Source organism: Rana temporaria, chromosome 9 (assembly GCF_905171775.1).
Source record: "Rana temporaria chromosome 9, aRanTem1.1, whole genome shotgun sequence".
Taxonomy (NCBI): Eukaryota; Metazoa; Chordata; class Amphibia; order Anura; family Ranidae; genus Rana; species Rana temporaria.
Window position 1 is genome coordinate 173,750,512 of NC_053497.1, and position 27,728 is coordinate 173,778,239.

General features: G+C 41.5%; 1 protein-coding gene across 3 annotated transcripts in view; it reads left to right on the forward strand.

Moving 5' to 3' along the window:
* Positions 1-27,728, forward strand: part of DIAPH2 (diaphanous related formin 2) — a 1,333,979-nt gene that overhangs the window by 109,233 nt on the left and 1,197,018 nt on the right. For 2 of the 3 annotated variants that reach the window (XM_040325027.1, XM_040325028.1), the window contains exons 2-3: positions 6,033-6,065; positions 24,369-24,539. In XM_040325027.1, the coding sequence (XP_040180961.1) occupies positions 6,033-6,065; positions 24,369-24,539 (204 nt within the window). The remainder of the gene's footprint in view (positions 1-6,032; positions 6,066-24,368; positions 24,540-27,728) is intronic. The other variant, XM_040325029.1, reaches the window with a different exon arrangement.

The following is a 27,728-nucleotide window of genomic DNA, read 5'->3' on the forward strand; positions in this document are numbered from 1 at the left end:
CCGACCCTTTTTAATTGTTGCATCATGTCCGTGCGTGTTGCATAAAAATGCAGTCTGCGTTATTCTTTTTTTTTTTTCAGCACGTTGCAAGAAAACGCAAGGGTGTCATACTAGTCTCAATGAAAAACTTTGGTGTGAATTGGGTAGACATGTGCGGAACGAAAACATTTGTTTTGATTCGTTATTTACATAAATTTGTTTAGTTACATTTGTTTCATCCCTTTATTGTTTTTGGAATTTGTTTTGTTTATTCGTTTTCAAATTGATTTAAATTTTTTTCCAATTTGGATCAATTTGAAAAGTTTTTCGAATTCAAATAAATTTCCAAAGAGAATAAAATAGAATAGAAAATAAAGGAATATTCTATTTAATTCTCATTGGAAATTGGAAAACGATTTGAATTCGAAAAGTTTTCGAATTCAAACTACTTTTGGAAATCAGTGCAGCTCTGCAAAGTCGGCGTCGCACTGGTTTGGACAGTGCCGTCAGACATGTCAAATCGCATTGATGTGAACGCGTACTAAAGGCTGCAATCTATATAAAAATATTTTTTGCCATTGACCCCTGATGAATAGTTTATAGAAAGAGTTCCCTGAGACCGGAAAATTAATTTAAGGATTCTTCTGGCGTAAAACAGTTTAGAAAGACTGCCCTCGATTAACAGGAAGTGTGTGGAATCAAGTCGGGCATCATTTAACCCACAAGAGAACCAATCCATGTAAAGGGGCACTCTGATGTAAGGGGGGCACTCTGATGTAAGGGGGGCACTCTGATGTAAGGGGGGCACTCTGATGTAAGGGGGGCACTCTGATGTAAGGGGGGCACTCTGATGTAAGGGGTGCACTCTGATGTAAGGGGGGCACTCTGATGGGGCCACCTTATGTAAGGGGGCACTCTGATGGGGCCACCTGATGTAAGGGGCCACTCTGATGAGTACTCGTGATGTAAAGAGGGACTCCTGATATAAAGGGGCATAGATTTTGTTTACTCACCTTGATCACTTCCGGACCGCCGCATGTACATATACGGCGGCAGAATGGCACGGACAGGCACATGTACGTACCTGTACGTGCTCTGCTTGACGTGGGTCGGGGGTCCGATCGGGACCCCCCCGGTACATGCGGCGGTTCCTGTGGCTTCAGGAGCGATCCGGGATGAGGGGGCGGCTATTCGTTTCTAGCTGCTCCGTCGCGATCGCTGTGGCTGCATCGATCGAGTGATCCCTTTTATAGGGAGGCTCGATCGATGACGTCAGACTTACAGCCACACCCCCCTACAGTTGTAAACACACACTAGGTGAACCCTAACTCCTACAGCGCCCCCTGTGGTTAACTCCCAAACTGCAACTGTCATTTTCACAATAAACAATGCAATTCAAATGCATTTTTTGCTGTGAAAATGACAATGGTCCCAAAAATGTGTCAAAATTGTCCGAAGTGTCCGCCATAATGTCGCAGTCACGAAAAAAATCGCTGATCGCCGCCATTAGTAGTAAAAAAAAAAAAATAATAAAACTATCCCCTATTTTGTAAACGCTATAAAGTTTGCGCAAACCAATCGATAAACGCTTATTGCGATTTTTTTTACCAAAAATAGGTAGAAGAATACTTATCGGCCTAAACGGAGGATTTTTTTTTTTTATATATGTTTTTGGGGGATATTTATTATAGCAAAAAGTAAAAAATATTGCATTTTTTCCAAAATTGTCGCTCTATTTTTGTTTATAGCGCAAAAAATAAAAACCGCAGAGGTGATCAAATACCACCAAAAGAAAGCTCTATTTGTGGGGAAAAAAAGACGCCAATTTTGTTTGGGAGCCACGTCGCACGCCCGCGCAATTGTCTGTTAAAGCGACGCAGTGCCGAATCGCAAAAACTGGCCAGGTCCTTTAGCTGCCTAAAGGTCCGGGTCTTAAGTGGTTAACCGCGTTACTCGCAATCTAAGGTTCCACTGTATACTTAATTGGATCTCCTCCATTTTATTATTTTTTGTTTCTTGAATTTTTTTGATGACCTCGGTATCCCTATACACAAGGCACAGTAGGAGTTTCCCACATCAGTCCTTTTATACGTCTCGATGGCAAAAACATGTAACTTTTTATGGTGACTCCCAACTTCCTGACATATTGGGGATTGTAAAGCAGGCAGCGAAATCGGACGCTTTGTAAATAATTTGTTTTGTTGTGCCTCGGCAAGCTTTTAACGCATCCAATATTTACAGTGGAATATGTTCAGATCTTGCCGGCTGGCATGTGGACTTGTCTGCAGCTGAGAATGGAAACGTTCCCTACGCGAGGCATTGATGTGTTGCCACCACATTACCACCGATGCAAGACTTTAATTATTCAGTATAGAATAGAATTGTACAGACCTAAAAGATTTATATCTCTGCTTGTTATTGTCTGAGGCTACGTTATGGAGATCGGAGTCAGAGTTGAGATGTCTACCAAGAACTGCCCAGTCAACTGTCTTCACCCTGATAATGCTTGCTAACTCCTGGCTCCTGAGTGTGCATAATAGTTGCAAACAACACAGACCTATAGTTTTCATTCTTATTAACCTCTTAAGGACCCCTTTACGCCGATATACGTCGGCAGAAGGGCACGGCTGGGCACAAGCACGTACCTGTACGTCGCCTTTAAGAGCCCAGCCCAAGTGGTTGGCAAGCTCTCCAAGTGTGCAATGATCAGCATATGTATAAAAACAGAATGGGGGGGGATCTAGAGCTCTCTGTTTATAACCAATTTTATTCCCATAAAGGATGAGTCAAACATACTAACAAGTATGGCACTATCAGCCGTGCCAACTGTACAGGCATAGATCAAAATCAAACTGGATAGCCGCAGGGGTGACATCAGAACGTGGGTCCCCCTGGAGCAGAGAACCGGGGGGGGGTGGTGGTAATTGAGAAAATGGAGATGCGGGGGGCATGAATTGAGAAGGGGGGGGTGCCACAAATTGGGGGGGGGGGGTTGCCCTGGGGACCTCTGGGCCCCTTACAAAAAAAAGAAATAAAATATATATATATATATATATATATATATATATATATATATATATATATATATATATATTTATTTATTTAGAAATAGATTTTTTTTCCCTTTTTATGAAAGGGCCCAGATGTCCTTTTTTTTATTTTATTTATATATATATATATATATATATATATATATATATATATATATATATATATATTATTATTATTACAAAAAAGGACATCTGGGCCCTTTAATAAAAAGGGGAAAAAAACGATTATTATATAATATTTATTTAGAAATTGAGATATATATAATCTATTTCTAAATATATATATATATATATATATATATATATATATATATATATATATATATATATATATATATATATATATATATATATAATATTTATTTAGAAATAGATTTTTTTTATATATATATATTTATAATATTTATTTAGAAATAGATTTTTATATTTATATATATAAAAATCTATTTCTAAATAAATATTATATATATATATTGATTTTATTTATATATATATATTGATTGTATATATATATATATATATATATATATATATATATATATATATATATATATATATATAATAAAAAAAGGACATCTGGGCCCTTTAATAAAAAGGGAAAAAAAATCAATATGTGTGTGTGTGTGTATATAGATATATATAGATATAGATATAGATATATATAGATAGATAGATAGATTTTTTTATATATATATATAATATTTATTTAGAAATAGATTTTTATATTTATATATAAAAATCTATTTCTAAATAAATATTTTATATATATATATATATATATATATATATATATATATATATATATATATATATATATATATATATATATATTTTTTTTTTTTATTTATATATATATATTGATTGTATTTATATATATATATATATATTTTATATTTATATATATATATATATATATATATATATATATATATATATATATATATAAAATAAAAAAAAGGACATCTGGGCCCTTTAATAAAAAGGGAAAAAAAATCAATATATGTATTGTAGCAGAGCGTCCCAGAGAGAGCCTGGAAAAGTCCTGTTCGGGGTTTACACCTCTCCCAGGCTCCTCTCTTATACGTTCAGGGATCTCTGAGCTCTGATCCAGTACGGGTGTTGGCCCTCTCCCCCAGGCCAATTTAAGCTCACCTGTGCAGACAGTCTTTGCTCTGCCCTGGGACACAGATAGTGTTGGTCTGTGAGAGCAAAGAGGTTGGTAACCAAAACTGTTAAGCAATCTATGTGGAAGCTGAAAAGCTGTAGGTTTGTTCAGCTTGGTAGTGAGGGCATGCATATTGTATAGTTAGAGCCGGGACACGGCTAGGCTTTTTGTTTAATTACTTTTGTTTTGTTTCTTCTCTGCACACTGTACAGCACCTGTAAAAAGACTTTGTATATAGCACCAATAAACACCCCTCTGTTTTCACTTATCCCATGGACTTGGTATCTGTGCCTGCTCATCCCAGGGAGCGTTTTGTACCTGCTACCTATCCCCCAGCTTACAGTATATATATATATATATATATATATATATATATATATATATATATATATATATATATATATATATATATATATATATATATATATATATATAATATTTATTTAGAAATAGATTTTTATATATATATATATATACAGAAATTATTATTTTTTTCCCCTTTTTATTAAAGGGCCCAGATGTTCTTTTTTTTAATATATATATATATATTATAAAAAAAGACATCTGGGCCCTTTAATAAAAAATGGAAAAAAACGAAAAAAATAATAATTTCTGTATATATATATATATATATATATATATATATATTTATAAAAATCTATTTCTATATATATATTATAATATTTATTTAGAAATTGATTTTTTTTTTTTTATATAAAAAAAAAGGGGGGGCGGTTGCCATCCGAGGCCCTGGGGACCTCTGGGCCCTTTAATAAAAACAATAAAAAAAAAGGGGGTTGCCATCTGGGCCCCTTACAGGTGTACTGCCTGTACCCCCCCCCCCCCCCCTGATGGTGGCCCTGCATATGCTTCTTCAGTAGGGGTCGGACTGAAAGGTGGAAATCCCTCACAATGGGTACAGCAATTGTACAGATTCAGGAACGCAGCACAGGGATGGTGAGAACCCCTCATAATGAGCACAGCAGGTGTACAGACCCGGGAACTCAGCACAGGGATGGTGAGAACCCCTCATAATGGGCACAGCGGGTGTACAGACCCTGGGAACTTGGCACAGGGATGGTGAGAACCCCTCATAATGAGCACAGAAGGTGTACAGACCTGGGAACTTGGCACAGGGATGGTGAGAACCCCTCATAATGAGCACAGCAGGTGTACAGATCCAGGAATGCAGCACAGGGATGGTGAGAACCCCTCATAATGGGCACAGCAGGTGTACAGACCCGGGAACTCAGCACAGGGATGGTGAGAACCCCTCATAATGAGCACAGAAGGTGTACAGACCTGGGAACTTGGCACAGGGATGGTGAGAACCCCTCATAATGAGCACAGAAGGTGTACAGACCTGGGAACTTGGCACAGGGATGGTGAGAACCCCTCATAATGAGCACAGAAGGTGTACAGACCTGGGAACTTGGCACAGGGATGGTGAGAACCCCTCATAATGAGCACAGCTCATATACAGACCTGAGAACTTGGCTATGGTATTGGTAGGAGCCCCTCAAAATGGGCACAGCAGGTCTTGGGATTTCACCCGGAGATACATGAAATGATCGGGTGATTTTGCTCCCCAACATCCTACTGATCGTTGGAATATCAGCTTTGAGTGAACTGACCCTTTTAAGACTTCATATTTACATATTTGCGTAAGTCCAATCAAGACCTAGTCAGTGCATTGTTCTCAGAGCCGTGATTTATGATAATATCTCTATAATTATTCTTACCCTGGGACTGGTGATTTGTGTCTTTTTTTTTTTTTTTTTCTTTTTCTTCTTGATTACTTTGTGTTTACTTTATTCTCCTTGTTTGATTTTCTATAGAACATTCAAATAAAAACCTTGGCGGACGATGTGGTAAGGGGATCTCTCTTGCATGCTGTGTGTTCTGGTCACTAAACCTTTTTTATTTTTCCCCAACCAATGATAACTAAAGCATGTGCATGATAAATAACGCTTGTTGCCTGCGACATGATTGTTACACCAGGATCTCACTCTAATCATCGCTGTCCGTTTTTGCCTTTTTAACGCTTGGTGCTTTTGTGGAATTTTCATCATCATCATTTCCTCTAAAAGACTCTAATGCTCCTAATTTGAAATAATTGCCTTTTAAGTGCATGAAATGATTTACTTGCCTAAATTGTAAAAAAAAAAAAAGATTTTGTTATCCTCATTGCCTGTTATTTTGTATATGTTGTTTTTTTGTATTATTATTTTTTTTATTATTATTTTTTTTTATTATTATTATTTTCTTAATCATTTTTACAATTGCAGCCTATGACAACTTTTGATGTTTCGAGTACAAAGTTTTAGAGGAATTTAATTAATTTGGATTTATATTTACGGCAGCGCTACTGATGGAAGCCTTGCGGCAATATACAATAAGCTCTATTTATAGGCTACGATATTGAGCTGTAGATAGAAATCTGTATCTGCCGATGGGACGCACTCCAGCTTTGGATAAAGTGGGGGGGGGGGGGGTTTTAAAAACATTTTTTTTTATTTTTGGTGAACGACCAATTTAAAAAAATAGAATTTTTCTCGTCATGAAAAAACGGTCGTGTGTACGCGGCATAAGGTCGAAAAATTTCACATAAAATTCTATATAGCGTATGGCCAGCTTCAGTCTCCATTGGGGAGTTTTCCCCATTATTTCCTAACCTAGTGACCACGCCGAAAGTGACGTAAAGTACCTAGTGACCACTTTCGGCGTGGTCACTAGGTTAGGAAATAATGGGGAACAGCTCCCCAATGGAGACTGAAGCTGGCCATACACTTTATAGAATTTTATGTAAAATTTTTCGACCTTATGCCGCATACACACGACCGTTTTTTTTCATGACGAGAAAAATGCAATTTTTTTAAATTGGTCGTTAACCACTTAACCCCGGACCATTTTGCTGGTCAAAGACCAGAGCACTTTTTTGCGATTCGGCACTGCGTCGCTTTAACTGACAATTGCGCAGTAGTGCGATGTGCTCCCAAACAAAACCGGCGTCCTTTTTTCCCCCACAAATAGAGCTTTCTTTTGGTGGTATTCGATCACCTCTGCGGTCTTTAGTTTTTGCGCTATAAACAAAAATAGAGCAACAAGTTTGAAAAAAAATTATATATTTTTTCTTTTTGCCATAATAAATATCCCCAAAAATATATAAAAAAACGTTTTTTCCTCAGTTTAGGCCGATACGTATTCTTCTACCTATTTTTGGTAAAAAAAAAATCGCAATGAGCGTTTATTGATTGGTTTGCGCAAACGTTATAGCGTCTACAAAATAGGGGGTATTTTTATGGCATTTTTATTATTTTTTTTACTAGCAATGGCAGCGATTTCTATTTTTTCGGTACTGCGACATTATGGCGGACACTTCGGACACATTTTTGGGACCATTGGCTATCAGTGCTATAAAAATGCATTGGATTACTATAAAAATGCCACTGGCAGGGAAGGGGTTAACACTAGGGGGCGGGGAAGGGGTTAAGCGTGTTCCCTGGGTGTGTTCTAACTGTAGGGGGGGTGGCCTCACTAGGAGAAATGACAGATCGCTGTTCATACATTGTATGAACAGAAGATCAGCATTTCTCCCCTGACAGGACCTGGAGCTGTGTGTTTACACACAGCTCCCGGTCCTCGCTCTGTAACGAGCAATCGCGGGTGCCCAGCGGCGATCGCGACAAGAAAAATGGCCATTAAAAATTTAGAACCTGCTCTATTTTTTCTCGCCGTTTTTCACGTCTTTTTTTTCCTCCTTGTGAAAAACGGTCGTGTGTAGGCTTTAACGACGGGGGAAAAACCGTGCATGCTCAGAAGCAAGTTATGAGAAGGAAAATTTGCATAATCAGCCCAAAGGGTGGCGCCATTGGAATGGAACGTCCCCTTTATAGTGCCGTCGTACGTGTTGTACGTCACCGCGCTTTGCTCGAGCATTTTTTAGCACGATCGTGTGTAGGCAAGGCAGGCTTGAGAGGAATCGCGCCCGAGAAGAAAAATTTCTTTTTTTTCCCATGACATGGATAACGGTCGTGTGTACGTGGCATTAGTGACAAGATTTTTTTTTTTTAAAGAGGCAGGAAGGATTTTTTTCCTTGAATAATGTGTATGTGTTCTTGTTTGGGGAAAATCCACTCCATCCAAGTATCCTAGTGAGACTGTCACTGATCGTCTGTTTCCTGTGTTAGGGAACGACGATCAGTGACGTCACACGTCCAGCCACGCCCCCCCACAGTAAGAACACTCCCTTAGGGCACACTTAACCCCTACAGCGCCCCCTCCTCGTTAACCCCTTCACTGCCAGTGTCATTTTCACAGTAATCATTGCATTTTTAGAGCACTTTTCGCTGTGAAAATGACAATGGTCCCAAAAATGTGTCAAAAGTGTCCGCTGTGTCCGCCATAATGCCGCAGTCATGAAAAAAAAATCGCAGATGGCCTCCATTAGTAGTAAAAAAATAAAATAAACATGCCATAAAACTATTCCCTATTTTTTAAACGCTATACATTTTGCGCAAACCAATCAATAAACGCTTATTGCGAAGCACAGGTACCTCAAGTAGTAGTACCCAATAGTCCACGGGCAAAGGTAAGAAGGTGTGTGTGTGTGTGTGTGTATATATATATATATATATATATATATATATATATATATATATATATATATATATACACACATATACATATATATACACACATATACATACATAGAACTATATGGCAGGGTATCAGTCAGGGCAGTCACCAAGAAAACCAAAAGCCAGTTCCAGTATACTAGGAAAAAAACAAGAAAAGGGGTGCCTCTGAGTAGATATCTCTATATTTATTTATATATATATATATATATATATATATATATATATATATATATATGTGTGTGTGTTTATATATATATATATATATATATATAATCATAAGACTAATTTAATAAACAACAACATCCACTCACATGGAGAACAGGTAAGTTGCATTCAAATCCGGTTGCTGGGCTGAAGCGATAAAAGTGGGACTGCAAGTCCTGTAAAGCTGGCACCACATCAGATCCGTGCAGGATGGAGTGGGACGGCTGAGCACAGCATGGTTTTCTTCAGTGATCCAGGCTTAGGCATACCTTAGGCTATCAGGAAAAGTCCATCTGATAAGAATATGGGTTCCAGGTAAAAGGTGTAGTGGGGAGGGACAAGTGTCAGTGGTTATGGCAAGACGCGCTGTGGCTTCGGTGTGCACTCTGTCTCTGTAGAGCAGGGGTCTCCAAACTTTTTAAACAAAGGGCCACTTTATTGTCTTTTAGACTTTAGGAGGGCCAGATTGTGGCCAGCAGGGGCAGAAAATGTCACGGGCCCAGCATCAGTGAGAATAAATATGACCACAGGGTTGGTAGTCAATAGGAGTATTCCCCCTATTAGTAGTAGTATGCTATCATTGGTATACGTGGAAGATATAGTGTCCTATTGTTGGTGTCAGTGGGAGGAATAGTGCCTCATATCAGTGGAAGAAATTGTGCCCCAAGGGCCGCATCAAGGCTAGCAAAGGGCCACAGTTTGGAGACCCCTGAGTATAAACGGCCGTGTATTCAGAGTGAGGCTAGGAGAGCATCGGCGCCCGGCAATGACATCACACACATGCGACATGCGTTCGAAGCTAGCAAGCCATTGGTGGAAAAATGGCCGCGCCTCTTTTTAAAGCATAGCGTGTGTGAGAGCTGGATGGGACATTTATAGGCTGATGGGGCGGGGCCAGAATGGAGATTTGAAAAATTAAAAATAAAAAAGGTCAGCAAAGCTAGGGGGAAAAGAACATTAAGCAGACACAAAGAAAGTGCAATGAATATAACAGAATGAAAAATAATGAATAAAAAATTCAGGGGAATGAAAACACAAATGAAGTAAATAAATATGACGAAGAATTATTGGGTAAAAGGGTTAATCTAAAATGTATGCTGGATAAAGGAAAATAAATGCAGGGAAACTAGATGGTGGGAATGGGGTTAAATGATAAAAAATACTATACATTATGAAGGATAGCAGTGGCGTCTGGTGCTCAATTTTTTTTGGGGACGCAAACAAAAAAAAACCAAAAAATTAAAAATCAATTGCAGCCTCACTTTGCCATCGAGCGCAGCCACTGTGCCATCGAGCGCAGCCACTGTGCCATCGAGCGCAGCCACTGTGCCATCGAGCGCAGCCACTGTGCCATCGAGCGCAGCCACTGTGCCATCTAACGCTGCCACTATGCCCATTAAATGTTGCCACTGTGTCCATCAAACGCAGCCACTGTGCCCATTAAATATTGCCACTGTGTCCATCAAACACAGCCACTGTGCCATTAATTGTCGCCACTGTGCCATTAATTGTCGCCACTGTGCCCATCAATTGCCGCCAGATTGCCCCTTAAAATGCCGCCAGATTGCCCCCCTGCCCAAGCCTTGCCTTTCTCGGGACAGCCATCCTTGGATCGATCCCTCAAAGTGGTCCCGCCCTCGATGTCGCTTCAGCCAATCAGGTTACCAGTAACCAGAACCGGTGAACCTGATTGGCTGAGACGCCTGTCAGTGTTAACCAGGGAACGCACCCCCGCTGGCCCTGATAGACACTTCCAAAGCCAACCAGCTGCCATAAGTCAGATGGCCGGCACTCACCAGGGGGCCGGCCATCTGAATAATGGGCGGCAGCGACAATACATGGATTCATGCAATGCATGAATCTATGTATTGTATTTCAGTGGCGGTGCAGGAGAGAGAGAGAGGGGGCGGCGCTCCTGCGCCCTCTATGGACGCCACGCCACTGAGGGATAGTGATACGATATCTGTCAGTATCATTGTGAGGTAGGTTATTAATGATGATAATGCATCTTAGGTAAACCAATGACATATTAAATCAATTAATTAATGAATCAACTAGTTTAATACTATGTAGGCGAACTATAAATCAGGATCAATATTCATGGACACGGGGTGGAGAAAAAAAATTGCAGGGATTCAAATCTCCATTCTGGCCTGTCGGCTTATAAATGTCCCATTCAGCTCTCACACGCCATGCTTGAAAAAGAGGCGCGGCCATTTTTCCACCAATGGCGAAACATGTCGCATGTGTGTGATGTCATTGCCGGGCGCCGTGTTGTGATGCTCTCCTAGCCTCACTCTGAATACACGGCCGTGTTTATACTTTATACTCTACAGAGACAGAGTGCACACCGTCTTGCCATAACCACCGACGCTTGTCCCTCCCCACTACACCTTTTACCTGGAACCCATATTCTTATCAGATGGACTTTTCCTGATAGCCTAAGGTATGCCCAAGCCTTGATCACTGAAGAAAACCACGCCGTCCCACTCCATCCTGCACGGATCTGATGTGGTGCCAGCTTTACAGGACTTGCTGGGACTTGCAGTGCCACTTTTATCTCTTCAGCCCAGCAACCGGATTTGAATGCAACTTACCCAATCTCCATGTGAGTGGATGTTGTTGTTTATTATATTATTCTTATGATATATATACTCAGAGGCGCCCCTCTTCTTGTATTTTTTTTGGTGGTATTTGATCACCTCACCTGCGTTTTTTATTTATTGCGCTGTAAACAAAAATAGAGCGACAATTTAGAGAAAAAATCTATTTTTTTAACTTTTTGCTATAATAAATATCCCCCAAAAATATATTTAAAAAAAAAGTGTTTTTTTTTCCTCAGTTTAGGCCGGTACAAATTCTTCTAAATATTTTTGGTAAAAAAAATTGCAATAAGCGTTTATCGATTGGTTTGCGCAAAAGTAGTAGCGGCTACAAAATAGGGGATAGGTTTATAGCATTTTTATTGTTTTATTTATTTTATACTAGTAATGGTGGCAATCTGCGATTTTTAGCGTGACTGCGATATTGCGGTGGACACATCAGACACTTTGGTTCATTTTCGGGACCTTTCACATTTATACAGCGATCCGTGCTATAAAAATGCATTGATTGCTGTATAAATATGACTGGCAGGGAAGGGGTTAACACTAGAGGGTGATCAAGGGGGTAATGTGTTCCCTAGGGAGTGATTCTTACTGTGGGGGGAGGGGACTGATTGGGGGAGGTGACCAATCGGTGTATCTATGTACAAGGGACACACCATCGGTCTCCTCTCCCTGACAGGACGTGGATCCACGGTGCTGCTCAGTTACTGGGCAACCGCGGGTGCCCGGCTGACATCGCAGCCGCCAGGCACGCGCATCGGGTTCCCAGTGACGCGGCGAGCGCCCCCCAGTGGCTCAGGAAGGCGCAACGTCATATGACGTCCGCCCAGGACAAGAGGCTCATCGTCCGCCGTCGTATGACGGTGGGCTACTGGTTAAAAAGTCTACCAGGGATACTAAGATAGAATGGTGGGACTTGGTGAAACTGAAATTCAATCTAAGGGTGCTCTGGCAATAGAAGGTGTAGGGGGCAAAGGGACATAAAGAGGGTTTATTAAATATAGAAGAATATATAGTGTAGATTTTAGAAATGGAAAAAACAGTAACTCAGGATTCCCCCAAGGGATATCTGTTATTACAAAATATAGAATGGTCTGGGTCTCAACTAGTTTCGTGTGTTACAGCTTCCTCAGGAGGACCAATCTATGAAACAAACAATACAGTAAAACATAATACGGTTCGACAATCGTAATACTGCAGCGTACTGTGTATAAAAAGATAATAATAATGATGAAATAGCTTACCCAATGAATAGGTGGTCATGTGCGTCTCGAAGCCGCCCAAATAAGTTCCACGGCGGACAAGGGGGATTGTGCGGAAATCTCGGAATGAAAGGCATTATATTGGTGAGGGGTTGGCTAGTTTCAGGAGTGACCACATGACCACCTATTCATTGGGTAAGCTGTTTCATCATTATTAATATATTTGTAGCAGTATTACGATTGTCAAACCATATTATGTTTGTGTTTTAACTTTATTATTTGTTTCACAGATTGGTCCTCCTGAGGAAGCAGTAACACCACGAAACTAGTCGGGACCCAGACCATTCTATATTTTGTAATAACAGATATCCCTTAGGGAATCCTGAGTTTCTGTTTTTTTCAATTTTAAAATCGACACTATATATCAGGTATTTGCAATTAGCGGACCTCCAGCTGTTGCAGAACTACAATTCCCATGAGGCATAGCAAGACTCTGACAGCCACAAGCATGACACCCAGAGGCAGAGGCATGATATGACTTGTAGTTTTGTAACAGCTGGAGGTCCGCTAATTGCATATCCCTACTATATATTCTTCTATATGTAATAAACCCTCTTTTTTACATAATATGTATGTAGTTGTTTTTATCAATTCATGGGGCGGGAATGCTATAGGGGTCAGCATCAGCCATTGTCCCTTTGTCCCCACCCCCTCCTGTTTCTCTATACTAATTTGGATGATGGTACGTTACTCCAGGGTTTGACAAATTTGCTTGGAATCTAGTACCCAGCTAAAAAAGTTAGGAGCCAGAAAACGCACCCCGTCCCGACGAGCTCGCGCGCAGAAATCGAACGGTGTTCAAACCACACATGTGAGGTATCGCCGCAATCGTTAGAGCGAGAGCAATAATTCTAGCCCTAGATCTCCTCTGTAACTCAAAACATGAAACCTGTAGATTTTTTTAAACGTCACCTATGAAGATTTTAAAGGGTAAAAGTTTGTCGCCATTCCACGAGCGGATGCAATTTTGAAGCGTGACATGTTGGGTATCAATTTACTCGGCGTAACATTATCTTTCATAATATTTTAAAAAATTGGGATAACTTTACTGTTGTCTTATTTTTTTATTTAAAAAAGTGTATTTTTTTCCCCAAAAAAATGCGTTTGTAAGACCGCTGCGCAAATACGGCGTGACAAAGTATTGCAACGATCGACATTCTATTCTCTAGGGTGTTAGGATAAAAAATATATATATAATGTTTGGGGGTTCTAATTAGAGGGAAGAAGATGGCAGTGAAAATAGTGAAAAATGACATTAGAATTGCTGTTTAACTTGTAATGCTTAACTTGTAATACCAACGGCCACCACCAGATGGTGCCAGCTCACACAAGGAAGAGCTGGGGACTTCACAAGGCCGCAAAGCCGCGGCCTCAATTACCGGACATCACGGGCCCCCCCGCGATCAAGCAGTGGGGGCCTAGTCCGCCACGATCCTGGGGAAAAGGCGCTCCGCGAACTAGGCTGAAGCCGCGGCCTCACCTAAAACATCCTGCCTGCAGCGATCCTGGGAAAAGGCCGCAAGCTGCAGATGCCACTCGCGGCCTTTTCCCAGGATCGTGGCGAGCTGGGGGCAGGATGTTTTAGGCGAGGCCGCGGCTTCGGCCTAGTCTGTGGAGCACCGGTCCTATGGAAAAATTTTTTTTAATTTTTTTGCCCACCTTCCAAGCCAAGTCGCCAGGACGCTATTTCTAGTCGCTATGGCGACCTGGCGACCGGGATTTGTCGAGCCCTGCGTTACTAAGACTAGTTATCTTTTGATTATGTGTCAGGTCACCTGTGGTCAGGTGACCGATGCACACCGTTGGGGTTAGGAGTGCACCGCTAAGATAATGGACCCTATGACTGACTGCTGCGGACAGAACACTGGGTGGCTAAGGAAGGCAGGTCCACTGGAGCACTAACCGGGGTCCCACTGGGAGCTAGAGCATTAGATTCCCCAGGGCGTGGAGTCTAATATCCAGCAGTTGTTCACCAGAGCACGGGCTGGGCTGCAACTGAATCCAGGTCGCGGCCCCCAGAGTCTCCCAGCTCACACTCACAGTAGGCTATAGAGGGGGAAGCAGCAGCTCGGAATACAAGAGATAGTGAGGGGTTAAGCCAAAGGTCGGGGCGAATGGTAGACATGGATAAACAAAGGACACGCCAAAGGTCAAGGTCACAAGTAGACAGGGATTGTCGAGAACAAGCCAAGATCAGTAAAACAGAAACGGACGTAGCACACGGCAAGCAGGAACTCAAACACACAATAGCTTAACAAACACTGTTGATCAGCCCAGCTGGCTTGCAGTGCACATGTTAATATCGAGTTCCCTGATAGGGCCCGGGGTGGAGCCATGCTAGAGGAGAGATTACTTAAGCAGCCAGGTGAGAGTGGCTGGCCTCTCAAGCAGGACACATGGAGCAGGTAAGCTGACAGAGACAAACATTACTGCATAACCATGACAATATGAGGCTATACTCAAAGGGCCAGATTCAGAGAGACTTACGCCGACGTATCAGTAGATACGCCGTCGTAAGTCCGAATGGTCGCCGTCGTACCTATGCGCTCATTCTTAAAATGAGATGCGCCTGAACTTTGCCAAGATACGACCGACGTAAGTCTCCTACGCCGTTGTATCTTGGGTGCATATTTACGCTGGCCGCAAGGGGCGCTTCCGTTGATTTACGATGGGGCTGGGCATAAGTGAGGTTTCACGTCGTACGCATTGAGACGTCGTATAGTAGGGAGTATTTGCGATGTGATTCTGCGCATGCGCCGTTCGTTCGGCCATGCATTCATATGGGGTCAAGATTCATTTCAATACAACACGCCCACTACCAGCTTACTTTGAATTACGCGGGCTTACGCCGGCCTATTTACGCTACGGCGCCGTAACTTAGGGAGCAAGTGCTTTGTGAATGCTGTACTTGCCTCTCTATGTTACGTCGGCGTAGCGCATACGAGATGCGCTACGCCCGCTTAAACATACGCCGCTCTACGTGAATCTGGCTGAAAATTTCCGTAATAGAAGTAGGGAATATAAGGTGGACACAACCTGTAGAGCAGCCTTTGGTCTTTCTTCTTCTCAAATAGGTAGATTCAGTAAGAGTTAGGCCGGCTTATCAGTAGATAAGCCGACCTAACTCAGAATCTACGCCGACTTAACTCAGAATCTACGCCGACTTATGTTTAAGTGTATGCTCAAACAGAGATACGCTTAAACATATCTAAGATAGGATGGCTTGCGCCATCCTATCTTTAGATTGAAATATTTCGGATGGCCGCTAGGTGGCGCTTCCATTGCGGTCGGCGTAGAATATGTAAATGAGTAGATACGCTGATTTACAAACGTACGCCCGGCCGACGCAGTACTTTTACGCCGTTTACGTTAGAGATAGGCCGCCTAAAGTTAGAGCTTAACCCAACATGGAATAGTAATGTTAAGTATGGCCGCCGTTCCCGCGTCGAAATTCGAAATTTTTACGTCGTTTGCGTAAGTCGTCCGTGAATCGGGATTTACATTGTTTACGTCCACGTTAAAATCAATAAGCCCGTGTGGTGTACTTGGCCGCAATGCACACTGGGAAATGTAGGCGCCCGGCGCATGCGCAGTAAAGAAAAACGTCAAAAACGTAAGGTCAAGCCTTATTAACATAAAACACGCCCCCTTACACACATTTGAATTTGGCGCCCTTACGCCCGCCCGCTTTAGGCTACGCCGCCGTAACATAGCATGCAAGTACATTGTGAATCATGTACTTGCCTCGCTAACTTACGGCGGCGTAGCTTAAATGCCTTAGGCTACGCCGCCGCAAAGTTGCAGCAACGTACGTGAATCTAGGCAAAAGTCTTTTGGAAATCCAAACCAAAGACCACTAAAATTTGAATTACAATTTGTCCCCCCGGATCTGCGACATTCAATCCAAATTTATTGGCGTCCAAAATTTAGGATTGACTAGAATTATCAGTAGCCACTCCCCACTTACAATCTGCTCATAGCAGAGTTCATATAATCACCAGGATTCTGCCCCTTTAAAAATCGTGCAGAGCAAGCCGCATCTCCGGGGGGGTATAAACATCGAAGCCAACGAAAGTCAGAGATCAAGGACGCACTTTTCACCCCCCCCCAACGCCATCAGCCGAGGAAGAGGCACTCTCCGATTGTTAGCTATTCTCTGACACCTTAATTATCACATCATTAGCATGTCATATAGCTCTTCCATACTCTAATGAGCCTATTCTTTTCCCATTACTGATAATGGTACACTGTAGCTGTTTATAGCGTGATTCCATTTCAGAGATATTTACAACTAGCTGAACCCGGGCTACGCCGAGCAAAATTAGATGTTATTTTTCAATCCTGGCTCCCTTTTCTTTTCTTTTTTTTTTTGGTCTAATTTAATATTCCACCCTCGTTCCCAAGCCTCCAGATTTCATTTTCTGCTCTCTGTAACTTGAATTTTTCTGTATGGAGTTGGCCAAAGACAGTAGATCAGGGTCAGGTGTTTGTAAATGAGTAACACAATAAAAAAAATATATATATATATATATATATAGTTGTGCTCATGAGTTTACATACCCTGGCCGAATTTATGATTTCTTGGGCATTTTTTAGAGAATATGAATACCGTATTTATCGGCGTATACCGCGCACTTTTTTGCCCAGGGCAAAATCGTGGGTGCGCGATATACGCCGATACCCGCTTTCCCGCGCCGAGTTTGAATACTGCGCTGGCATATACCGAGCGCAGTACACTCGTGTATAGTCGGGCAGTCTCGGCTCCTCTCGCGCTAACGTCCTGGACGTACAGGACGTGAGCGCGAGAGTAGCCGAGCCTGCTTGACTATACACGAGTGTACTGCGCTCGGTATATGCCGGCGCAGTATTCAAACTCGGCGCGGGAAACGAGCGAGGAGGACGCAGCAGAAGGACGCCGGACCCGACGAAGAGGACACCCGAAGCCGCAGACGGACCCGACGAGGACGCTGATGGACGCCGCGCAAGACACCAAAACTGTAAGTACTAAAATGTTTTTTCCACAGGAATTTCGGGGGCAACTTTAGGGGTGCGCGCTAGACGCGGGAGCGCGCTATACCCCAATAAATACGGTAATAACCCAAAAATATTTATTTCACTCACGGTTAGTGTTTGTTTATTATCAACTGTGTTTACTCTTTTTAAATCATGATCGCAACAGAATCTACTTAAATGACTTGATCAAAAGTTTACATACCCTGGTGATTTTGGCCTGATAACATGCACACAAGTTGACACAAAGGGGTTTGAATGGCTGTTAAAGGTAACCACCCTCACCTGTGATCTGTTTGCTTGTAATTTAGTGTGTGTGTATAAAAGGTCAATGAGTTTTTGGACTCCTGACAGACCCTTGCATCTTTCATCCAGTGCTACACTGACGTTTCTGGATTCTGAGTCATGGGGAAAGCAAAAGGAATTGTCAAAGGATCTGCGGGAAAAGGTAGTTGAACTGTATAATACAGGAAAGGGATATAAAAAGATATCCAAGGAATTGAGAATGCCAATCAGCAGTGTCCAAACTTTAATCAAGAAAATGAGGGTCTCTGTTGAAACCAAACCACGGTCAGGTAGACCAATTAAAATTTTAGCCACAACTGCCAGGAAAATTGTTCTGGATGCAAAGAAAAACCCACAAATAACTTCAGGTGAAATACAGGACTCTCTGGAAACATGTGGTGTGGCTGTTTCAAGATGCACAATAAGGAGGCACTAGAAAGAAGGATGGGCTGCATGGTCGAGTCACCAGAACAAGTCATTACTACACAAATGGCACAAAGTATCCTGCTTACAATACGCCAAACAGCACAGAGACAAGACTCAAATCTTCTGCCACAAAGTCATTTGGAGTGATGAGACCAAAATTTAGCTTTTTGGCCACAACCATGAACATTACATTTGGAGGGGAGACAACAAGGCCTATGATGAATGGTCCACCATTCCTACTGTGAAACACGGAGGTGGATCGCTGATGTTTTGGGGATGTGTGAGCTACAAAGGCACAGGAAATTTGGTCAAAATTGATGACAAGATGAATGCAGTATGTTTTTAAAAAATACTGGAGCAACATTTCATTCATCCGCCAGGAAGCTGCGCATGGGACGTACTTGGATATTCCAACATGACAATGATGCAAAACACAAGGCCAAGTGGACCTGTCATTGGTTACAGTAGAGTAAAGTGAAGGTTCTGGAGTGGCCATCTCAGTCTCCTGACCTTAATATCATTGTGCCCCCCCTGGGGAGATCTCAAATGTGCCGTTCATGCGAGACAGCCCAAGAATTTACAGGAACTGGAGGATTTTGCCAAGAGGAATGGGCAGCTTTACCATCTGAGAAGATAAAGAGCCTCATCCACAAATACCACAAAAGACTTCAAGATGTAGTTGATGTTAAAGGGGGCAATACACGGTATTAAGACCTGGGGTATGTAAACTTTTAATCAGGGTTATTTCGGTAGTTTCTGTTGAAATTAAGATTTGGAAAGAGTAAACACAGTTGATTGATAATAAATGGCTTCACCCAAACACTAACCATGAGCGAAAGAAATGTTATTGTGTTACCATTCATATTCTCCATAAAATGCCCAAGAAATAAAAAATTCTGCCAGGGTATGTAAACTTATGAGCACAACTGTGTATGGCTTTATCAACAGAGCCGTGTGATCACCATGTCAGTGTTGACATGCAACTTTTTTAGCAAATACAAGGTTACTGGTAGTGTTGGTATTGAAGTAATTGTTGGGGTTATTGTTCGGGTTAGCGTCAGAATCACATTTATTGTTGGCAAATTAATTTAGAGTTACGATTATGGTTATGGTTACTGTTCAAATTTGTAAACCAAAAAAATAAATAAAAAATTAGGGCTGAGTTTAGGGTTATCCTTGAAATTAGGGTTATTGTTGGCATTGGAGCTAGGGTTAGTGTTGGAGTTAGGTTGGTGTTAGGTTTATTGTTAGGGTTAGTGTTGGCTTTATGGTTATTGTTGGGGTTAGCTTTGGAGTTAAGGGTGGTGTTGGCATTGGGTTTATTTTTTTTGAGTTATTAGTGGAAATAAGTTGTTAGTGTTTGCATCAGAGTTAAGCCGCGGACACACGATCAGTCCATCCGATGAGAACGGATCGTTGTCATAGGTTAACCGATGAAGCTGACTGATGGTCCGTGGTGCCTACACACCATGGGTTAAATAACCGATCGTGTCAGAACGCGGTGACGTAAAACACAACGACGTTCTGAAAAAAACGAAGTTCAATGCTTCCAAGCATGCATCGACTTCATTCTGAGCATGCGTTGATTTTTAACCGATGGACGTGCCTACTAACGATCGTTTTTTTCCCATCCGTTAGGAATCCATAGGTTAATTTTAAAGCAAGTTGCCGTTTTTTTTTAACCTAAGGTTAAATAACCTATGGGGCCTACACACGATCAGTTTGGACCGATGAAAACAGTCCATCGGACCGTTATCCTCTGGTTAACCGATCGTGTGTACGAGGCCTCAGGGTTATTATTAGGGTTAGCTTTGGATTTAAGGGTTAATGTCTGGGTTAGCATAGACTTGGGGTTTATGTTGGTGTTGGAGTTAAGGTTATTGTTAGGGTTAATGTTGGAGCTGGGGTTATTGTTGGGGTTACTGTTGAAGTTGGGGTTATTGTTAGCGTTGGAGTAAAGGTTATTGTTAGGGTTAGCTTCTTAGGGGGTAGGACTATTGTTAGCCATGGAGTTAGGGTTATTGTTAGGGTTAGCGTTACAGTTAGGGCTGTTGTTAGCATTAGATTTAGATTTTTGTTGGGCCTATTAGTGGAAATAGGTTGTTGTTAGTGTTCGTATCAGAGTTAGTTATTGTTAAGTTGGCTTTGGAGTGGAGGGTTAATGTTAGGGTTGGCATAGAGTTAGGGTTATTGTTAGCGTTGGAGTTGGGTAGCGTTGCAGTTAAGTTGTTAGAAGTTAATGTTGGAGCTGGGGTTATTGTTAGCATTGGAGTAAAGGTTATTAGGATTAGCTTTGGAGTTAAGGGTTAATGTCTGGGTTAGCATAGACCTAGGGTTTATGTTGGTGTTGGGGTTAGGGTTGTTGCTAGGGTTAATGTTGGAGCTGGAGTTATTGTTGGAGTTAGGGTTATTGCTAGAGTTGGAGTTAGGATTATTGCTAGCGTTGGAGTTAGGATTATTGTTAGCGTTGGAGTTAGCCTTTTTGTTAGCGTTGGAGTTAGCCTTTTTGTTAGCGTTGGCGTTAGTTAGGGCTGTTGTTAGCATTGGCGTTAGTTAGGGCTGTTAGCATTGGCGTTAGTTAGGGCTGTTGTTAGTGTTGGCGTTAGTTAGGGCTGTTGTTAGCGTTGGCGTTAGTTAGGGCTGTTGTTAGCGTTGGCGTTAGGGCTGTTGTTAGCATTGGCGTTAGTTAGGAATGTTAGCGTTGGCGTTAGTTAGGGCTGTTGTTAGCGTTGGCGTTAGTTAGGAATGTTAGCGTTGGCGTTAGTTAGGGCTGTTGTTAGCGTTGGTGTTAGTTAGGGCTGTTGTTAGCATTGGCGTTAGTTAGGGCTGTTGTTAGCATTGGCGTTAGTTAGGGCTGTTGTTAGCATTGGATTTAGGTTGTTAGGGTTACTGTTGACATTGGGGTAGTGTGGTGTTTTGGTTATTAGCCTTGGAGTTAGGGTTATTGTTAAAGTTTACATTAGAGTTGCTAGCATTGGGGTTATTGCTAGGGTTAGCATAGGAGTTGGGGGTATTGTTGGTTTTGGAGTTAGGGTTAGCGTTGGTGTTTGAGTTAAGCTGGCCACACATTTTATAATTTTCCTATTCAATTTACCTTCAACTATAGAGTGCAAAAACCACCCTGATTGCATAAAAATTTAAGGTTTTTAGGTTTGACCTCATATTGTATGGTTTCGGTAAATCTAAAAGAAAGCTGTACAAGAAAATTGCATAATGTATGGCCAGCGTTGAGTTTACACCATCCTGCAAAAAAGCGTGAAGTAGAGCGGAGGTTTAGTAAGATGGTGACCAGCCTCTCAAGGTTGAAGAGCGATAACATTGAGCGTTCCACAGCTGGAAGGCTGGGTGGTGTTGGTTTAATCCAATGGAACATGATCGTCCTACGAGCAACAAGGAGAGTTATGAGTCCACTGTGTTGGGTTGAGTGAGCCTGCTGATGTTGTGGAAGTTGGTGGTTCACATCCAAATATACGCAAAAACGGATTGTTGGGTAGTAGGATCTTATGACTTATGAAAATATATGCTAGCACTGAGTTCCAATATCTAGCAATGGTTGGGCAATCCCAGAGGACGGTGGAGTAAAGTAGGACGTGGTAGTGAACGCCAGGGGCATTGTGCTAGAGGAGCGTCTAACATATTGGTGTGGAATGGGTAATAATCCCTGTGGACAATTTTAAATTGAGATTCACGCCACGTCCTTCAGATCGAGAGTTTGTGGATGTATCGGCATCAGCGCAGTTTGTTTTTATCTACAGACGCTCCTTATCTGCATAGGAAGTTTTTTGTGGTAAAGGTGAACTATCCCTTTAACCACTTGCCGACTGCCTATCGTACATTTACGTTGGCAGAATAGCACGGCCAGGTAAAGCAACGTACCTGTACGATGCTTTGAAACTGCCCCCTAGCAGGCGTGTGCCTGCCGCAAGCTCCGCGCCCGCGGGACCCGTTGGAGTTAGGCTTATTGTTAGGCTTATTGTTAGCGTGGGAGTTAGGCTAGGCGGCAGTTTCAAAGCATCGTACAGGTACGTTGCTTTGCCTGGCCGTGCCATTCGGGACACTGGCGGACTCAATGTCCGCCGGTGTCCCGTGATCGTGTCACGGAGCGGCAGAACGGGGAGATGCCTGTGTAAACAAGACATTTCCCTGTTCTGCCTAGTGACAGGAAACTGATCTACTGCTCCCTGTCATCTGGAGCAGTGATCACTGTTATCACTCGTAGCCATGCCCCCCACACAGTTAGAGTAGAATTACTCCATAGGACACACTTAACCCCTTCCTCGCCCCCTAGTGGCTAACCCCTTTCCTGCCAGTGTCATTTACACCGTAATCAGTGCATTTTTATAGCACTGGTCGCTGTGTAAATGACAATGGTCCCAAAATAGTGTCAAAAGTGTCCGATTGTGTCTGCCGCAATATCGCAGTCACTGTAAAAATTGCCGATCGCCACCATTTCTATTAAAATAATAATAAAAATGCCATAAATCTATCCCCTATTTTGTACACACTATGGGCCAGATTCACAGATGAAATACGCCGGCGTATCTACTGATACTCCAGCGTATTTTCAAATTTGCTGCGTCGTATCTTTAGTTTGAATCCTCAAACCAAGATACGACGGCTTTTGGCTTCGATCCGACAGGCGTACGGCTTCGTACGCCTTCGGATCGTAGGTGCAATACTTCGGCTCCCGCTGGGTGGAGTTTGCGTCGTTTTCAGTGTCGGGTATGCTAATTAGCTGTTTACGGCGATCCACGAAGGTACGCGCGTTCGTCGCATTCTCTTACGTCGTCGCTAGTCGGCTTTTCCCGGCGTATAGTTACGGCTGCTGTTTCTTGGCTTATATTTAGACTTGCCATGTTAAAGTATGGCTGTCGTTCCCGCGTTGAATTTCAAATAGGAATAGGAAAGGACGTAACGCACGTCGCCGTTCAAAAAATTACGTCGGTGCGACGTCATTTCGCGCAAAGCACGGCGGGAAATTTCAAAACGGAGCATGCGCAGTACGTTCGCTGCGGGAACACGCCTAATTTAAATGATACACGCCCCATTTGAATTAGGCGGGCTTGCGCTGGACGGATTTACGCTATGCCGCCGCAAGTTTACAGGCAAGTGCTTTGTGAATCAAGCACTTGCTCATAAAACTTGCGGCGGTGTAACGTAAATGCAATACGTTACGCCGCCGGAATTCTATGTGAATCTGGCCCTATAACTTTTGTGCAAACCAATCTCTATATACGCTTATTGCATGTTTTTTTTTTTTTACCAAAAATATGTAGAAGAATACGTATCGGCCTAAACTGAGCGTTTTTTTAACATTTTTTGGGGATATTTATTATAGCAAAAAGTAAAAAATATTGATTTATTTTTTTTCTCAGTTTTTGCTCTTTTTTTTTTTGTTTTTGTTTGTTTTATAGCGCAAAAAAAATAAGACGCAGAGGTGATCAAATACCACCAAAAGAAAGCTCTCTTTGTGGGGAAAAAAGGACATCAATTTTGTTTAGGAGCCACGTCGCACGACCGCGCAATTGTCAGTTAAAACGGCGCAGTGGCGAATCGCAAAAAAATGGCCCTGTCATTTGACAGCCAAAGTGGTTAAAGAAATAAGAGTCAGAGAGTTGAGGATATTGTTACCATTAGTGTGAAGACTAATGTTGGCATTGGATGTAGGATTTTGTTGTTAAAATATACTTGACATGTTTTTTATTTATTTGATGATTTTTTTTTTTTTTTTACTCCTTTAGAGAGACAGGTTAACCAGTTTCAGGAAATCTGGCGTGAAAAAGGAGAAGGAGAAGCCGCTCATTCAGCACCCCACAGAGTCGCTGTCGGCAGTAACGGAGTTCCCGATCCCGGAGGAAAGCAAGATGAATCTCTCCGAGAAGGAAATCATGGATCTCTTTGAGAAAATGATGGTGAGTGACTTCGTATTCATTACAGTGGCTTCAATCAAGAAGAATCTCTTAGATCATCAGTGGGGAAATTTTTTTAAAGTCCAAACAAAGGTTTTTTTTTTGTTGGTTTTAGGTGTATAATTGGGATTAAATGAATCCTGGGGGGCTCTAAAAGTTAATTTGAGGCGGTATTAAAACAAGAAAACAAATTTTATAAACTGCAGCTTACCAATCATTCGATGTGGTGGTTGCATTCGTTCCCCCCCCCCCCTCTGATATTGGCAGCAACACATCTCCTGTATTAGAGCCCCCCCCACTCTATATGAAGGAGCACAGTCGTGCGCGTGTGGCCGCCCATTCGCTAGTGGGGGAGCCAGTCCAACCTGAGATCACTCCACAGGGAGGCAGAACGAGGATCTGCCAGTCCTAACAAAGCAAATCCTCATTCTGTCAGGGGAGTAGAGAGAGATTGTCTGTTCCTAGTGATCAGGAACAGCGATCTCTCTTCTCCTCCAGTCAGTCCCACCCCCCACAGTTAGAAACACCTCCCTAGGGAACAAATTGAACTCTTTGATCACCCCCCTAGTGTTAGCCCCTTCTTTGCCAGTGACATTTACACAGTAAACAGTGCATTTCTATAGCACTGATCGCTGTATAAATGTCAATGGTCCCAAAAAAGTGTTCAATATGTGACATTGCAGGGACAGTCCCTCTAAAAATTGCAGATCGCTGCCATTACTAGTAATAAAAAATACAAATAAAAATGCCATAAATCAACTTCCTATTTTGTAGAAGCAATAACTTTTGTGCTAACCAATCAACAAACACTTATTGGCCTAAACTGATGAAGACATTTCCTTTTTTTTTTTTTTCATTTGTTATAGCAAAAGTAAAAAAATAAATAAAAATATATATTTATATATATTTATAGTTTTTTTTTTTTTACAATTTTTGGCCATAATGTCGCAGTCCCGCTAAAAATTACAGATCGCCGCCATTACTAATAAATTTATGCATTTTTAGTCATTTCTTTTTTATTAGTAATGGCGGCGAGCTGTAATTTTTAGCGGGACTGCGACATTATGGCCGACAATTGTAAAATATATATTATATTATAGATTTTTTTTTTATTTAGTTTACTTTTACTATAACAAATATAAAAAAAATGGAAATAGGTGATAAATTTATGGCATTTTTATAAAAAAAAATGTTATCACCTATTTTGTAGACACAATGGGGCAGATCCACAAAAGAATTACGCCGGCGTATCTCTTGATACGCCGGCATAATTTTACATTTCCCGCGTTGTATCTTTGTTTTGTATCCACAAAACAAGATACGACGGCATCTCGGGTCGATCCGACAGGTGTACGTCTTAGTACGCCGTCGGATCTAAGATGCAATTTTTCAGCGGCCGCTAGGTGGCGTTTCCGTCGAATTCCGCGTTGAGTATGCAAATTAGCTAGTTACGGCGATCCACGAACGTACGTGCGGCGCATTTTTTTACGTCATTTGCGTTCGGCTTTTCCCGGCGTATATTTAAAGCTACTGTTATGAGGCGTACTCAATGTTAAGTATGGCCGTCGTTCCCACGTAGAAATTTGAAATTTTTACGTTGTTTGCGTAAGTCGTTCGCGAATAGGGATTTGCGTAGAATGAAGTCACCGTCGGAAGCATTGGCTTGTTCCGGGTTAATTTCAAACATGCGCACTGGGATACCCCCACGGACGGCGCATGCGCAGTTAAAAAAAACGTTGTTTACGTCAGGTCACAACGTATTTACATAAAAAACGCCCCCATCACAGAGATTTGAATGGTGCGCCATTACGCCGCCAAAGATACACTACGCCGCCGTAACTTACGGCGCAAATTCTTTGAGGATTCGAAAAAAAAGGTAAGTTACGGCGGCGTAGTGTATCTTAGATACGCTACGCCCGACGCAAACTTTCGACGATGTACGTGGCTCTACCCCAATAACTTTTGTGCAAACCAATCAATATACGTATATATATATATATATATATATATATATATATATATATATATATATATATATATATATATATATATATATATATATATATATATATATATATATATATATTATTTTTACCAAAAATATATAGAATTCCTATTGGCCTGATAACATTTCTTTTTATATTTATTATAGCAAAAAGTTAAAAAAAACTGTCGGCCATAATGTCGCAGTCCCGATTAAAAATTGATATAAAACTATCCCCTATTTTGTAGACACAATAACTTTTGCGCAAACCAATCAATATCGCTTATTGCGATTTTTATTTATTTTTTGTTTATTTATTTTTTTATTACCAAAAATATGTAGAACAATACGTATCGGCCTAAACTGAGGAAAAAATGTGCTTAAAAAAAAAAAAAAAAAATTGGGGATTTGTATTATAGCAAAAGGTACAACATATTGTGTTTGTTTTTTTTTTTATTGCGCAAAAAATAAAAACCGCAGAGGTGATCAAATACCACCAAAAGAAATCTCTATTTGTGGGAAAAAAAGGACGTAAATTTTATTTGGGTACATCGTCACACGACCGCGCAATTGTCAAATAAAGTGATGCAGTGCCGAATCGCAAAAAAAAATGGCCTGGTGATTAGGTAAATCCTTCCGGGGGTGAAGTGGTTAAGATGATCAATCTCCCACCGCACACATGCACTTTTCTTCCCATAGTTGGAAAGGTGGCGTCAGGCCGCTACGTGCCTCTGTCAGCTAGAAGACCGCCGCATGTGGATCTGTTTTTAATACTTTCTGCATTAAAAGGGACCATTAAGTGATTAGGTCGGGGCTATAATTTGCAGAGCGTTTATGATCCTAAATGCAGGATCTTTGTTTTAACAGTCGTGTACTTAGGCCTGGAATGGGTTGAGTCATTCCCTATTAACGGAAAAACAAAAGCGCGGCTAAATATATCCGCAATGTTACTAACGCCGGCCGACAATGTAAATAGAGTGAAAATATTAGATAAAAATTAAAACAAATTACTAAACATCATCCTCTCTTATAAGCTGATTCATTTGCTTCCCCCCCCCCTAACTGTGAATTTTTGACACATTTAGACATTCATTAAAAATAAAATAATAGGAAAAAAAGAAAATAAATTAACCCCTTCCATACAGGGCATTTTCACCCCCTTCCTGCCCAGACCAATTTTTAGTTTTCAGCGCTGTTGCACTTTGAAG